The following is a 16,870-nucleotide window of genomic DNA, read 5'->3' on the forward strand; positions in this document are numbered from 1 at the left end:
ACCACCCTTTTATTCCCTGTTAGTGATAATACATGCACATTTGACCAAACTAAACCAAAAGAAAGTATTTTTTGTTATTATTTGTTCGCAGCTAGAGCTTTTGAGCTCTTGTAAGCTCACAATATTAAAGGAGATGCTGCTACATCAAAATTAGTCTGAAATCTGTCCCACATTTTATTATCTGTTAAGATCAAACCAAATCCTACATATGGTTACGTAATTCCCTCTCACCTTCATACTACAAGCCACATATATTAAGAGACAATAAAATTTCATTAGACCTTTATTCGTAATGCGAATAAAGTTAAGAGTTTTGCCGCATACTGAAGAAATTCCACAGGGCTTTTCTTTTGTGGGGAAAAAAAGCCACAAGGTTTTGTGTCTCAAGATTGAGAAGTCCACAAAAAGCTGTAGCCCAGCCACGATTTTGATATTCAGACAAATGAAGCACTATTGATTTGGAAATATAATTTTTTTCTTACAGTATACATGTGAATAACTCACGCCTAATTACAGATTTAGACAGTTTCAAATAGCACAAGTTTAAAATCCTAACACAGAAAAGCAGACCACCAGAATCTCCAATGAAGCATTCACTCTGGAGCAGACAGGCATCATTGTAACACAAACAATAATACAGATGATTTAATTAAATTAATTCCCTCTTACGAATTCTTCCAAACAAGCTTTTTTAAAAGATGAATTCTATTCCTGGCTTGTTATCTTTTCTGGACATTTCGGTCTACAGCAGTCAGTGATGCTCTCAAAGCGTGTTCTCATAGCAGCAGCTGTGCATACACAACAAATCACATTTGGACATATTTCGATCCAGACAGCGGATAAGGACAAGCAGAGGTGAGAAGCAGGCTGTCCCTCAACAGTAACTATAGCAACTGCAGGAAGCACAGGAAGAGGCTGGTATTGATCTTTCCATCCCATGTCCTTGCATTTCTTCTTCAGAGTGGTCTTACACAATGCCACCACAACCAACGCCATTTCATATACCCAAGTTCTCAAGACAATAGGAAATAATAGTGATGGAAAGACAACAGAATAATTACTGTTGTGTTTAGTTTAAGTACACAAAGAACAGGAGGCAGAATTTTCATTGTAACAGCAAGCTGGGAGTGTGGGGAGGTGTCAATATGTGCAGGAATATTTTACCATACCTTCCATCTATATTTCAAGTTTTCTGTGTATTCTTCTGCAGGGCAGCATCTGTCTGTTCTCAGCATTTGTGACAAGCATTTGTCACCAATGCCTACGTCATGTATTGCAAAGAGTAAGATATAGCAAAGGATGTTTTGTGCTTACTTGAATGCCTGCTAAATTATACTGGAGAATGGCGCAGAGACAGAAGGATGAGAGAGAGAGATTACTTACAAGTATTAAAGAGATTTTCCAAGTTAACAACGGTGTAGCTCCAGAGTCCCTCAATATATACTACAAAACGACTAAGTTCTATGAACATGGTATAAACACATTACATGAGAATATAAGATGTTTTGGTAAAGATGGATGTTATTTGTAACAGCAATACGTGGCACAAAAGTGGATTTTATCCACAAATAATAAGATGATACTTTGTTGATACTATTATAAGGCGTGAAAAGGTACACCTACTATAAAGTATGAAAAATGTACTTCAATGGTTTCATCGTCACAATTAATATTTCTTCTTAGGATATTATATTAGTATTTCTTCTTAGGATACTCCAGAAGAAGAGCAAGGAGAACAAGAGTAAAACTGTTTAAAATACTAAACTGAATTAAGAAAACCTTTCAGATCATTCTCAACTGTATTTTATAGTAATTGAAGAAGGAGCTAGAACAGTTAGCAGAATGAAATACTAGCTAAGAACAGAAGCCTGCTTATATCAGAAAGATATGATACTATTCTTGTAGACAAGTAGATCGCTTCTAGTACATGCACCCTACATTGTCCCAGTCTTATACAGGTATAACTCCTCTGTAGTGTACTACATCTGCATAAAGCTGAAGTAATAAAGCAGTAGTATGGAAAGGACCCGATATCTCCAGAAACTGCAATTCCCAATCTCAGTGATTATAAATCAGAGACCATTAGCTAGCACAGGCTTTTCTAATGTATGCATCATATTTTTCCAAGGCAAATACAAAAGACAGAAGTGTCTACATTAATACAGATTTTCTCAACAATATTTGTTTAATAAAAATCAAAATAGATCCTGAAAAAAATAATTAAATACCTACCAGTTGTGTACATCAAGATAACAACTCCATCATAATCCAAACAAATTATAACAGTATGTGATATTTAAGAGCTCTTGGAACCCTGTTAATAACAAGTCTCCCATCATAACTTAAAGAGGCAAATAGCCATGGGTCTGCTGAGGACCATTCAACTGCATATACGCTATCTTCATGTTCTTCATAGGTAGCTATTACACTGTCCTGAAGGGGCTCTTTAATCCTAAAATTAAAAAAAAAAAAAAAAAAAAAAAAAAAAAGAACAGAAAGTAAGGATCCATGAACAGATTAACAGATTTCATTTTAAAGTGTCACTAACATCTAGAGTGCAAGCTCCCGTTTAAAGTCTACAAATGCAATAGCGTGGTCTGAAGAAGAATCACTGCACCTGCTATCTGTGTGTACTTATTTTTCAGATAACACTGCAGAATCAAGTGAGTATAAAGACCCCATTTGCAGGGACTAAAGCATCCTTAATTCTCAACCTCAGTGCGGTTACCTATCTCTTAGAACCTCCACTGAGCATTTCTCTCCTCCTCTCCCTCTCATTATACTACAGACATTTGAACATCTACATGTATTTTATCAACAACTTTTCTCTCACTATGGTCCACCCTCTTTGTTGTTAACTGAATTCTATTAACTGAATTTACTGGATATATAATCTCATTACGTGGAAGTAGGCAGGTAAGAAGTTTTAGTCATTAACAGTGCAGTTTCTCCTGTGCTACACTCCTGGACCCATCCAGAATAGGGGAAAGGAGATAGAGGAATGCCTCCAAACACTTTCATTTCTCTCTCCCATTCCTTGTGTTATATCAACATCAGATCTACAGTAAAACCTAGATTCTGATTATTATTATATACTTCACCTCTTACTACAATACCCAAGTTCTTGGTCACCTACATCACCACAAGACAAAAATTGATTCTGTTTTGCATTACAAGTATTTAAAAGCAGATTCAGGCTAGTCTTTAAATTCCAAACCACCTCTAAGAGTCACTTATTGTGCTCTGACAGGGTAAAACAACCTTTCTTTGCCCCCAGCTCACATAGCAAATCCCTCCTTTAAGAGGAGCACTGCAATACATTATTCTGTAGCTTCAGGGTGAGTTTGCAGAGGATGACCTTAGAGCTCTCTTCAGAGAATCGTAGAATGGTTGAAGATCACCTAGTTCCACTTTAAAGATCCCCTAGTTTCCATCCCCTACCATGGGTGGGGATGCCACCCACTAGACCAGGTTGTCCAGTGCCCCATCCAGCCTGGCCTTGAACACCTCCAGGGATGGGGCATCCTCAGCATCTCTGGGCAACCTGTTCCAGTGCCTCACCACCCTCATATTAAGCAATTTCCTCCAAACATCTAATCTAAATCTCTCATCTTTTAATTTAAAACTGTTCCCCCTCACCCTATCACTATCTGTTCATGTAAAATGTCACACTACCCTCATCATAGAGGATCACCCATGTCTGCATAGCAGTAATCAGACAGCCTTTTAGAAGCATCCCCCTACCTCAACCAAAAAGGTGGGAGACACATGGTCTGATTTTCTGGATGGTCCTTTGGGGACCCAGGAGTTGGATTTGGTGATCCTTGATGGGCCAACAGAATCACAGAATGGCTGAGGTTGGAAGGGACCTCTGGAGATCACCTAGTCTAACCCCCCTGCTGAGCAGGATCACCAAGAGCACATTGCACAGGATGGCATCCAGGCAGGTTTTGAGATCTCCGGAGAAGGAGACTCCAAAACCTTTCTGGGCAACCTGTTCCAGTGCTCTGTCACCCTCACAGTAAAGAAATTTGTGATATTCTATGATTCAAAACAGACCTCTGTTAGGGCTGCAGTCTTCCCAACAGAAAGCAAAAGACAGAGAGCCTCGTCAACATCACTCAATCATTTAAACAGATACTGTTACTACAGAAATGAAGTGTTGTTATTGGCAGTCTTTGCCCTTTACTGCTTCTCTCTGAAAGCACACATCCCTACAATCACAAAGCACACACAGCATTACATCTAAATTGCTTGCAGAATATCACTGGCCCACCTAGCCAGCCTAAACAGCTGTGAATCTCACATCATGATTAAAATTCAATTGACTTTAATGAATAAACCAAAAGCAGTCTGATAGCTTCAGATATTTAGTTTCAAGGACTATTATCATTTACTTATGTTACGTTTAAGGCCAACTAACAAAAAGGGTCATAGCACAAACAACATACAGCCTCTGGTTAATTGCAGAGAGCAGAATTGTTTTGCAGTTCTCCCAAATACGTACTTTGCTACAAACCATCTAACAGCAGAGAGCTAATAAACATGCATATACAGACACTTCATCTCCTGCAACATGTTTTTCTAACTTCCTGTTAACTGACATGCCTGGTTAAGTGAAAGTTGGTCATGTCCCCAGACAGCAATGTGCTTCATGCAGTGCTCACCCACTTATCCAGAACTCCATTATTCTGAAGGTTTCAAATGTCTCTCTGGAAAAGCAGGGGAGTAATGCATGGTGCACATTGCTGTCAGGGGACATGACCGACTTTCACTTAACCAGGAGTCGCAGTTAACCAAAGGTTGGATAAACAAGGACAAATAAGCCTCTAACTTACACTATTCTCTGTATGCTCCAAGTTGTTTCAGTCTTTCACTTAAATAATACAGTTCATCTAATTTAATTTACAGAATTCAGAGGGGAATAATGAGCGCTCAAAAAAAGAAAACCCTACTACTAGATGAACCGCTGTTTGGTATTTCCATTTATAACTACAATTTTTAACTGTCTTATTGTTGTTTATGCACTTCCATACTCAAGAAGTTTCTCTTGATTCTTCAGATCACGAGGTGGTTTTTTTGTATGTGTATTCAGTCATTGTTTTTAAATGGGTTAGCTCTATAACAATGTTTTTATAGACTACTTGTTCACAAGATTGGCATGATCTTGAAACCCAGAATATCTCTGATTGATAATCAGAGAAAATCCTTATGAAAGTAATCCCTTGGTGTAAAAGAGCTAGATACTACAGAAGATGCATAGATGGAAAAAAAAAAAATCTCAGAATGACATGTATCTCAGGAACAATGCAAAAGATCTGAAAAAACTGTACAGTTTTTTCAAACAGGTATCCTTTACAAACATTATGAATGAAAAAAAGTTAAGATCTTTAATTATACAATGGGTAAGTAACACAAAAGTATTCTGTAAAGGGTAATAAAGAACAGAATATTTTGTGTATCTGAAAGATTGTCCAAAACCAGAAGGCACAAGGTGGCTTGTGTTTTGTGGTGGTTTTTGTTTGTTTGTTTGTTTTGTTTGTTTTTTCCCTTCTTCTCTTGGAGATCGATCACTTTACCCCACACTCAGAGACATCCAAGAAAACACCACAGAATCATCTACATTGTGGCTATGTGAGCACTTTTTTTTGGTATATTCAGCCTGGTCTTGGATTACAATTTTCGACTCTGCATAAATGTAGGAGACTTAAAAGAAATTTACTTTGAGTCCCAGGGCTAAAATTATTTACTTTTGATGATTTTTTACACAGCTTTTAGATATTTTTTAAAAATCTATTCAAGAATCAGCTCAGGCTCTCCTAATCTCCTGGATATTAAATACAATTTGGTTAATGCAATATATATCCTTAGCAGCTATGAAATTGATATTTATTTAACCACAGTAACAAGCACTTTTAAAAATATATTTATAAACAAGAATCTGATAAAATAATCTAAAAAATATATTGACCACAGGAAATACCAGTGAGACATATGCATATACCATATGCATACCAGTGAGACTTACAAGACAACTTATCTTAGGACATCAGTTTTCTCATTTGATATTTTAATTACCTTTGTTTTTGTTTTTAACCAGTTGCTACAATTTTATTTCTCCTTCACATACCACAATTTCAAAGTGTAACACAATAGAACTGAGAGTATTTTTTCTAATATTATATTTAATGTAGCAATAATTAAAAATACTAATACTGTTCTGTCATGTGATTTATTCTCATCTCAAAAAACCTTCTATTCTTTAAGTACTGACTGTTAATGAAAATTCACAGGTTATTTACCTTCTTGGTTCACATGCATAACACCAGAGACAGAAGAGGAGGGCATTCAAATTGGACTGGTTATCAGGATAAAAAGAGTGGGTCTTTAGCATGTTTTGGAACAGGATGGGTCATTCAATTTCTTCCCAGTTAAGTTCAGAAACAGGAAGATTACCTGTACGTTGTGAGTGAATATGAGGTAAGCTTTCCTCCATACTACTTTAATATGTATAACTCAGGTTGTTGCCAAAACAGAGATTTCTGTTTTTACATAAAACTTGCTGTTTATAGGTGTGAAAATGCAGTCATGTTATAGCTAGATAAGTGTACTGAAGGTGTAGGTGGCTTGGCCTATTGATTCCTAGATAGAAGTCTGACTAGAACTTCATTTGATGAGCATCCTTGGTAATCACTTGTTACACCTGGCAAGCTTGGTAAACTAATTTTCTTCCTTGTCCAAAGATCTCCTTGCCCCTTAAAACATTCCTTGAGTTTCAGGTTTTCCTGTAGTAGTGTAAAGTTTTTTTTTTTTTCTGAGAAGATTTAAGTACCATTTTCTTCTATAAATATATATATGTATGTTTTTATATATGTTCTTGCACTGCGTCAATTGACAAGGCACCAAACACTTATGTCATCAAGTATTCGTATTAAGAAATGTGTAATCTCTACCTACATCCTGCATAAATTTAAGACCTGTGCCAGACAGAGCTGAAACAGGACTTCTTTCTCTTTGTAGTCTTATTCATATTGCACGACCCCTACCAGCTTCTCCTACAAAAGGAGGAGAGCTTTCATTTTACTAGATAACATTGAGGTTAATTGTGTTACTGACTTGAGAGAGAAGCCTGTTAAGCTTTGGATAATTGTTTTCATGTAGAGAGCTGTTATTTCCAATTACTGCTCATGCTAACAACCACTTAAGTTTGCAGTGCTAGAGATTCTGTTTTGTCACCACAGTGTTTAATAAAATATGTTTTTCAGAGTCACCAAAAATCATTAATTCCTTATCACAGTCAAAGTTAAACCCTCTTTAATGTAAAAATTGCTGTGAAACAGATGTGATTCAATAGAGCAGCAACACGTACTGCAGCCTCCAAATGAATCCTGAAGACTAAATGCACATCATTGGACTCTAAAACAAGCCCAGCAGATGCCCTTTTCCCTTTAACTGCAGGGCAGAACTTTGCAACTCTAAGAGTGTTTCTGGTAAGCTCAGACAACACACTAGTTCATTTTTTACCCTGTTAAGGAAGACAGAATTCAAGGCTTTTTATACTGGAATGCAATTTCCATGTATATTAATTAGCCGTTCATTCTATTGTAAGCCTTATTTTCTTACACAACACACAGCCTTCTGAACTGCTTCTATATGAAAAAACATTAAATAATGCTTATTTGTAATATATTGGGTTTCATAGTTGCCCTACTATGAAATATTAATTCTCATCTCAATACTCTCAATTTAAGAAAGAAATAGCAGAGATTTATTCTTTTTTTAATTCAAATAATCTAGAAGCTGGAAATTGCTGATGCACTAGATTTGGCCCAGCTTCCTTACACATCCTACCAAGTGAAGTACCAAAGACTGGCATTCCCCAGAACAGCAAATGTTTAAGCTGTTTTAATCTTTTTTTTTTTTTTGTTAGTCCTATAGCATGATTCTACTCTTGATTTTCTAGATTAGAATCTAGATTAGAATCTCTAAATTCTAGATTTGAGTCATAAATATCACAAGCAAATTATCTTCACCATTAACACCATTGGCAGCTCTATGAAAACAGCTGAAAGCCATCCTTATGACTGTTTGACAAACATTTTTCAGAACAGTAATAATGACAAAAGTTTGCTCTCCTGAATTCACAGATATGTATACAAAGGTGTTAGGGTAGATCACACAGTCCATATGCATTATGGTGAAATTATATGGTTTACTACTCAAAATGCCCCAAACCACCATTTCTATCACAACAGTAGAAGCCATCACCTCCTTTAGATGAAGTTTTGAACAAAATCTCTTTCCACAGAGAGGCCAGACACTATTTGCCCTCTGCTGCATTCAAGTGGCTGAAGGTGTTCCTATACTTAAAACCTCATTAAAATTCCACTATTCCAATGAGTTACTCTCTACCAGGAGAGTATATACCAGCCTCTCAACTTAAAAGGCAAAATGGTGAGAAGTCCTCATACTAGATCTAGCTCTGTTCATAAACATATTTATTATTATTATTATTATTGACAATATGGCTAACATTTATAGTGAAAAAGATAGTAACATAACACTTCTGGGAAAATACTAATAAATCTAGTTCCTAATGTGAATTTCTGGTATGATCTAAATTAGGTAACTAATAAGACAATAAGCTTTGAACCTAACATGCAAAAATGTAGCATAAGGGAGAAGGCAGCCCATGGACCTGAATAATAGTTGTGCCAATGAAAGACATCTGCCACAGTCACATCTTAAGTGATCAGGTAGCATGTAAATACCAGAGAGAGCTAAGGGAGAAAATAGCACAGTCTGCAAAATCATAACTTAAATACGCCTTCCTTTCTAAGACTGATGTATTGACTCAGTTCCGTTGACCATGGGAGTGTTTTCGTTGGTATGGATAACAAAAAGGTTTTTTTTGTTATTAATTTTCACCCCTTTAAAAGTACTTATTCCATTATCAAATAAGCCTTGCAACAAAGTTCTGGCCATAGACAATATGAAGAATGGAAACACTTCTGAAGACGTAGCTTATACTTTACTGTTGCCATGCCTAAGGTAGCAGATGGCCTTTTCATGCACTATATAATCATCATACCAAATAGAGTTCTACAGAGTTTAAAATTTAAACCTACAGAGCAAAGGAAACATGTTGCAATAACTACAGAAAAAGAATCCAGATTGATGAGTAAAGATGGCCACTGAACTGCAGAAGCCTGGTAGTTTTTGTTGTTCTGTTAGAAATGGCAGAGTAGAATTAGAATGAATGTCAGACTGATTTAATTAAACTGAACATAGACTCTCTTTTTAATGAAGATTTTGGATGACCAAACAGCAAATAAAAGATATAAGACAGTCACCTCCTCCCTTTGGAGGAAGAGGGTTCTTAGTACTCTGCAGATGTCTAGAAGGGAACTGACAAGCACCTTAAGAAACTCTGGAATTAAGGCAAGCTCATTTTTGCAATACCAGACTGAAAAAAACATTAAATAAAAAAAGAAGGCTGAGGAGAAGCCAGCCTCCATCACACCCACAGGGGTTGAATGACCCCATGTTTCAGATGTTTTGTTCAGGACATGTTTCAAAAGAGACTCCCCTATGTTCCTACCCAGGTTTACATGCTAGCTTTGTTTTGGGGATTAAAACAAAATGCTCCCCAAATCCTTACTTCATCTATTTTTGTTTTGTACACTTCTTTCCACGTCTGGGTCAACATGCTAGAAATTAAGCTAGAAGAACAGTATTTCATTCCTTCTTCCTTTGCTAGCTTTTTGCCATATTTGAAAAGTGCATTAAATTATCCAGATCATGAAGTTGACCAGAATACACCATAGCAGTCCTCTAGCCACATGTCTGTGCTGCCTCCTCCCTGTGGATACTGTGATTCTCTTTTTACGAGCATCTGTTTTTGGCAGAGTGATGAAACTTTACCTTACTCAGTGCAAGGGCAAAACATAGTTGGCACATCCATCCTAGAAACAAAATGTAGTGTATGCACAGCTAGCATGTTTTGGAACAATCAAAAAGACAGTCAGTGAGAAGAGGGAAAACTCAAGAATATGGCTGATGGCAAAAGACAATTCTAAAGAGAAATTGGAAGACTCCAAAGATGATTCAGAAAGCAGTAAAGGTCCCTAGACTGCAAACAGACAGGGGCTGGAAGCATACCCAGGGGAAGTATCATCTCCTTTTCCCATTTTTCTAATGTCTCCTTCTGGCCACAGAGACATGATACGGGCTAAGGAGACCTTTGATATGATGCAGCGAGGATGTTCTTCTGTTTTTATGACTGATGAGAGACAGCAACAGCAGAAAAAGCAGAAAAGAGACTGCAAACTAATTGCTCTGATCTGAATCAGCAGTTGAGAGGAAATGAAGGTCACTCAGTTGTGATCTGTGACAGAACCTCATACAATGTCCTAGTTACACCGCTTATGCAAGTATGCTCTGGTCTCCAAGATGGGAACACACGTCGAGGTAGTAACACATACATTGACAAACACCCGAAGGAGAGCAATTCAAAGAGCAATTCAAAGAGCAATTCCTTAATAAGAATAGATAACAGCAACTTTTTTGTTATGCTGCCTATTCATTCCTCAGTAAACCTATATTCCTCTCAAAAATATATATTTTTAAGTTTTGATCCTTAAAAAGTAGACATTTACTACAGAAAAGTTGGGAAAAATAAATGAATTGTGCACTCATGTAATTCTACATGTTGTCACAATGTGAGGTTATGCTAACATGTTACTTGCTTTTGTCTCCAGCCAAGAAATACATTGAAACATAGGAAGTTTACTCCAAATTATCTAAATATATTAAAAATTAACTTGAGTTTTAAAGTACTCAGAAGTCTCAGCTGCTTAGAATTGTAATACAAGTCAGTATCTTTAAAATATGTTGATTTTTGCTATGTAAAAAAAGCTTTGAAGATATAACTTGTATATACTCTTCATTTTTACATTTTTATATTTAACCCAAGGAGTATATTACAAGTTATTTTAGTTATAACAAAAAAATAGCATATGAAGAAACAGCCTTCTCCCTTCTTTCTCTTAAAAGAAGGTTGAAAAGTCAAGTGGAAAGTTGGTTGCTCAGTCTGAAGTTGACTGACTGGAGATACTATTGTACAGACAACTTCCTCTTCCTGGGGTATTTCATGATATGCTTGAGGGAAAAAAAAAAAATATATATATATATATATATATATATATATAAGTATAATATAATAATATTATATAATTATATAATATTATATAATAATAATATATAATTATAATATAATAAAAATATAAATATAAGTGTATATATAAGTATATATATAATGAGAATATATACATGTGTATATGTATGTATATATGTGTGTGTGTATATATATATATATATATATATATATATATATAAAAAATGAGATTTCTGTACTATTTAATAGGAATAGAATGAATACATGTTCCCCTAACAGGGTAAAAATGAACCTGGTAAGGATATAACAACTTGAAAGAAACACCTTCCTACTCCTCCAAACCTGTTTTACAGAAGACTCAGTACCCATAGAATGGTACAACAGGGTCTTCAAAAAGGTCTCCAGGTGGGAAAAAGGTACTAAAGCCTAAATATTTGGCAGTAGTCATTGACTAACAAGAAGTATTCCCAACAGCTGTTATGCCCTGTTTCATTACTGCACTCAGAGCTAAAACAGACATTCATCTGGCAACAGTTAAGGCTGATGAGTACCTTGCAAATGTCCTTCCAGCTCAACTCATAACAAGGAGAGAAAGCAGAAGGACACAACTCTTACAGTATCAAGTGAATGTTACGAAGGCTATTGTGCTTTCACAGATTTTATAGAGAACAGGTTCGCAGCTGAAAAGCACATATTTAGAGTTCTTTATAAATAAGGGATTATTTAGTCATTATTGATGGTACTCTTGCAGCCTCTGAGAACAGGTAAGGGTTCTGCATCATCACTATACAAGTCATTTACATGTATGATGTGGTTTACATCCATCTCATAGAAAAGATGCTGTATTTGTTGTATTACTTTTGCATATTATTGGTTCCAAGAATTCCTGTTCTAGAAACAACACTTGTATTTTAATGAGATAAACAACAACGTCTACAAGCAACACAAATTCAGAACAACTCTGGGTAACCTACTATAATGCATCTGTCAAGAACACTATTTACTTGCAATTCTTTTTTATATCAATGCATTTACATCATATTCCCTTAAGATTCTGTAACCTCTTTCTTGCTTCCACTAATGCTACTTATATTCCATTCAGAACAAAATAATTCCCAAGCAAATGGTACCCCACCAAAAGGTACATATTTGTAGTCATGTATTATAGTCACATTCTAGATAAGTATGTACTGTTGATGTGAGCAACTTCCTACACACCTAAATTGATACCTTTATTCTCAAGGTACTTACATCACCAACTGATTCTAGAGACATTTAGTATTTATCACATTATCCATTCCTATCCATTTAATAAAAGAAGAGTTCCCAGGTTCTCTTTATATGAAGCCAAAATGTCAAAACTAGTTGGAGCAAAATTATGTCTTCATTAACAAAGGTGCCAGAGCAACCTTAAAAGTGCAACTACAGACATAATCTAAACTTAGAATTTTAAGTGAAACACCTGAAGAACACAGCTGAGTAACTGAGGGGTCCTTTTGCAACTCCTCCTTATTCCTCATCCCATCTGACCATTCCTCATTTAAAAAATTGCTTCAGGAGGTAATCTGCCTATTTCATTGCAGACACTTCTGCATATTAAAATAAATCAGCCAACTTAAAACAATTGCAAGCAGCGAGCACATCTATATGCACAGTTGCAAAGAACAGAAGAATACAGACTAAAGCCAATTGGCCTCAAAATATTTTACATCAGTTTCAGTACCATTACCCTTGTTTTGCAAAGTAAGAATCTGATGAAGATCACCATGTGTGCTGGTAGTAAAATTAGAAAGCATCATTCCATGCTAGATCTACAGAGCTCCCTCTATATACATATATATTCATACAGAAGAGGAAAACTAACATCATATATTGCATAAGGAAAAGATTAATACGATTTTTGCATTTCAATTAACTCTTTATACAAAAAAGCCCCACTCTCCAAAATACACATGCAAAATATGTGACTCCCCACACCCAAGTGGAAAAGTGTTTACAAATGTTTGCAATGGCATGTATTATTCTCTACCAGCAGAGCTGAAAACAAATTTATCTTTTGCTTGATGGAGGTCTATAAAATACTGGTTTCTAGAGCAGTCAAGATTCTTTAAGCATGAAATTTACAAGACCTAATGTATTTGTACTTTTCTTCTGACTGTACAGAAGACCACCACTATACTGGTTTCCTAACACAGACACAAGAAAAAAAAGAGCAGATTTTCAACTCTCATTTAACACAGATTATTGTATGTGCTTTATTTGATCCAGAGCTCCCTTAAGATGATTTTTTCACTCATCCAGCTGACTTCAGGACCAGTTCTTAGTATCACCATCCCCCTTTCTACCAGTGAAAATACCGTGATTGTGCCAATTCAGAGTGGACTGCACCCAAGAATGAGAAAAGAAGAACAAAGGAGGAAGTACTTACCTGAAAGGCCTGTATACAAAAATCCTAGTCAGCAAAGAATAGCAAGTTAACCATTAAAATGAAAAGACAAACAATAAGCATCTACATGAAACCCAGGAAACTTCATACTTCTCTTCTTGATGCTGGTCCTCTTGATCACTCAGTTCATCATCATCTACCATATGCCCAAATGGTTCAGAAGAAATTGATACCATATTAGACAGTATAACTCTGCTATCACTGCTTCCTGTAAGGATCAGCTGATCATGGGAATGATTGTATCTGACATTCCAGACCCTAAAAAAAAAAAAAAAAAGAACATCCTATTCTTGATAGGTTGAGAGTGTATCAATATTGCTTAGAAGACTTCATTTTTAAGAACAGAATTAAAAATTGATCTTTGATTTGAATGAGGTAAGTATGCATAGAAGTGAAATGCCTCATTCCAAAGACGACTTTTTGCTTTGTTCGTTTGGCTTTTAAGCTTCTATGTCATTCGTTTTCTAGGTTTATCTTTAAAATTCAAATACATTTTGAGAAAAAAAATCCCAAACCCAAAAGATACCATTCAGTGATACAATTCCTTGAAGGTACATGCCAGTTCATTGTTTAATAAGTCAGATAAATATTTAAGTTCTAAAAATAAAAACATCCCCAAAGCAAAATACAGATTAGAAGTGATCTTTTAAATAAAAATCTCAAACATTCTAACAGTGAAATTTAAAATAGACCCTAAAACAAAAGAAGGATTTTTTTTTCAACTTCAACATTGTACATATCAAGTTAATACTAAATGTCTTAGGGTTCTTTTTGTATTATTTTCCTTTTAATCTTCTCGAGGAAAAAAAAAAAAAAAAAACATAACTGCTGTTTCTGTTAATTCACATCTTCATTCCCCTCAAAGCAGCTTCAGGGTCCAGATTTATTTTGCAAGAATTACTCCAACTGAAGTCTTGTAAAATATGAGTTGTTCATCTTGTCTTAACCATAGAAGTCTACAAGTATCAAACAAGATTCTCTCTTTTCTCCAGCCACAGGCCAGAGCAGTAGATAGAAGTTCTAAATATAACCTCAGAGGTTTTTTGTTTTGTTTTGTTGTTGGTTTTAAATCACTTGCTCTGGCTTAAGGGATGCCAATAACATAAAAAAGTGAGGCTGCATTATTGCACATCTACCACTCTGCATTGGAAGAATAGATGGCAGCTGCTGTAACCAAAACAGCTCAGGGGCTTCTCTGCACATCAGGTGCAGCAGATTAGGCTCAAGTTGGGAAGGCACAGCTGTATCCCAGCTGGTCCCTACAAGCCAAGCTCTGTGTTGTGCTTCTCAAAGGTGTACCCTATCTCCCCAACATTAACAACAGTTTCTTGCCAATTACACTAAAACATTGTCTAAACTCTTAATTTACAATCACATGAGGAACATTCACATGTTAAAACCTTTCCTCTGTGCAGAAAAATGATTATTCACAATAGCACAAACATAGTTAGTTTGCATTGTTCCTAAACAGTAAAATAATTAGCTGAATAAATTACATAAGCCATCCACCCACAACACAGCATGCAGATAATTTGTTCTACCAGTGGGAATGCTCCTCTAGTGTCTTCACTGGTTCAGTGACATTTCTTGTGTCCCAGAATTTCACCTTGCAGTCATCTCCACAGCTAGCCAGGTAGTACTGTTTATTGGGATTAAAGTCGAGGTCTCGTACCAGCTGTCCATGTGCATTTTCTATGCAATATATCTGTCTGTAAAACACATTTAAAAAATTAAATGGTCTATAAAAAGCTAACTGCACTCCACTGACAAGAATCTGTTTCCCTGGAAACTTGCATAATCCCCTTAACACCCGCAGACCTTGAGTTCCCATTGCTAGTGCATAGTTTGGGGGAAATCCCAGCTGTTAACTGCAGTGACTCGTATAGATTTCTCAGCTTGCTTTGAAGTTTTCCTCATTACTTGTTTGTATTAGGATCATCTGGAGCTAAAAGCAAACATGAGATCCATATTATTCTAGCACCAGGTCTCTAGCAACTTTATAAAAATTCTGTGACTAAACCACATTATGTTCAGATAAGAGCTTCTCTAAGTATTTATACCAGTTCTGTATTTATGATATGCTCTCCGTGTAAAAACAAACAAAAAAAAAAAGCTGAGATGCAAGGGAGGCAATATGACCAAAAGATCTTTATTGTATTATTCTGAATTCACCTTCTTAAGCTCTGGCATTTAGCATTAACTCACCTTTGGCCTTCATAAAACTTCGCTGTGTTTATGTGCTTCACATGAACCACTTCAGAAAACAGTACTGCAGTAATGACAACTACCTAGCATGTTTATTCAAAGCACTCAAGCTACATCATTTTGCCTCACTACCTTCCCCCCTCTTAAATTTGCCTCTTTGTTTGTGCTGCTGCATCACAGGCTGGACATCAAGAAGAGGTTCTTCACAGAGGGGGTTGTTGTGCACTGGAACAGGCTCCCCAGGGACATAGTCACATCAACAAGCCTGTCAGAGTTTAAGTGTTTGGACTGTGCTCTTAGTCACATAGTCTGATTTTTTGGGTAGACCAGTGTGGAGCCACTTGATGATCCTTATGGGTCCATTCCAACTTGGGATATTCTGTGATTCTATAATCAGTGGCTTTATTAAAAGGCTGTACCTGTTTCCATGGCCAGTGTCAAAGCCACCATACCAGGGTTCTGCTTAGATCTGAGTCTCCTACAATCTTCACAGTACTTGCACAGAGAGATTTGTTTTGCCTTTTATTTTTTAATGATGTTAATGTTTTCCTTTAGAAAATGAGGACTGACCAAAAGTTTGTATTTCCTGAGCCTTATATAGGTTCATCAAGATTAGATGAGTCTCTTGTTGTTAGTATCTAACTACTAATAAAAAGCAAAAAGTAGAATCATAGAATAATGGAGACCGGAAAAGATCTTCAACATCATCAAGTCCGACTGTCAACCTTAACTACCATGTCCCATAACTAAAATGTGTCCCTTAGCATCTTGTCCACACACCTCTTAACTACCTCCGGGAATGGGGACTCCACCACTTAACTGGGCAGCTCATTCAAATACTCAACCACCCGTGCTCCATCAATAAATTCTTCATAATCTCCAACCTAAACCTCCACTGGTGCAACCTGAGGCAGTTTCCTTACATCCTATCACTTGTCACCTGAGAAAAGAGACCAACACCCTTCTTTACTTCAACCTCTTTTCAGGTAGTTGCAGAGTGATGTGTTGTCTCCTCAGCCTCCTCTTCTCCAGACTAAACAGCC

At 36.3% G+C, this 16,870-nt stretch overlaps 1 protein-coding gene across 1 annotated transcript in view; it reads right to left on the reverse strand.

Annotated features, from left to right (window-relative positions):
• Window positions 1–265: 265 nt before the first annotated feature.
• EIPR1 (EARP complex and GARP complex interacting protein 1) overlaps window positions 266–16,870 on the reverse strand; it is a 74,654-nt gene continuing 58,049 nt past the window's right edge. Inside the window, exons 7-9 of the mRNA XM_032184683.1 lie at window positions 15,164–15,331; window positions 13,713–13,880; window positions 266–2,452 (exon numbers count right to left, since the gene is read on the reverse strand). Of these exons, the coding sequence (XP_032040574.1) occupies window positions 2,278–2,452; window positions 13,713–13,880; window positions 15,164–15,331 (511 nt within the window). The 3' untranslated portion in view covers window positions 266–2,277. The remainder of the gene's footprint in view (window positions 2,453–13,712; window positions 13,881–15,163; window positions 15,332–16,870) is intronic.

The sequence above is a fragment of the Aythya fuligula genome, chromosome 3 (assembly GCF_009819795.1).
Source record: "Aythya fuligula isolate bAytFul2 chromosome 3, bAytFul2.pri, whole genome shotgun sequence".
Lineage (NCBI taxonomy): Eukaryota > Metazoa > Chordata > Aves > Anseriformes > Anatidae > Aythya > Aythya fuligula.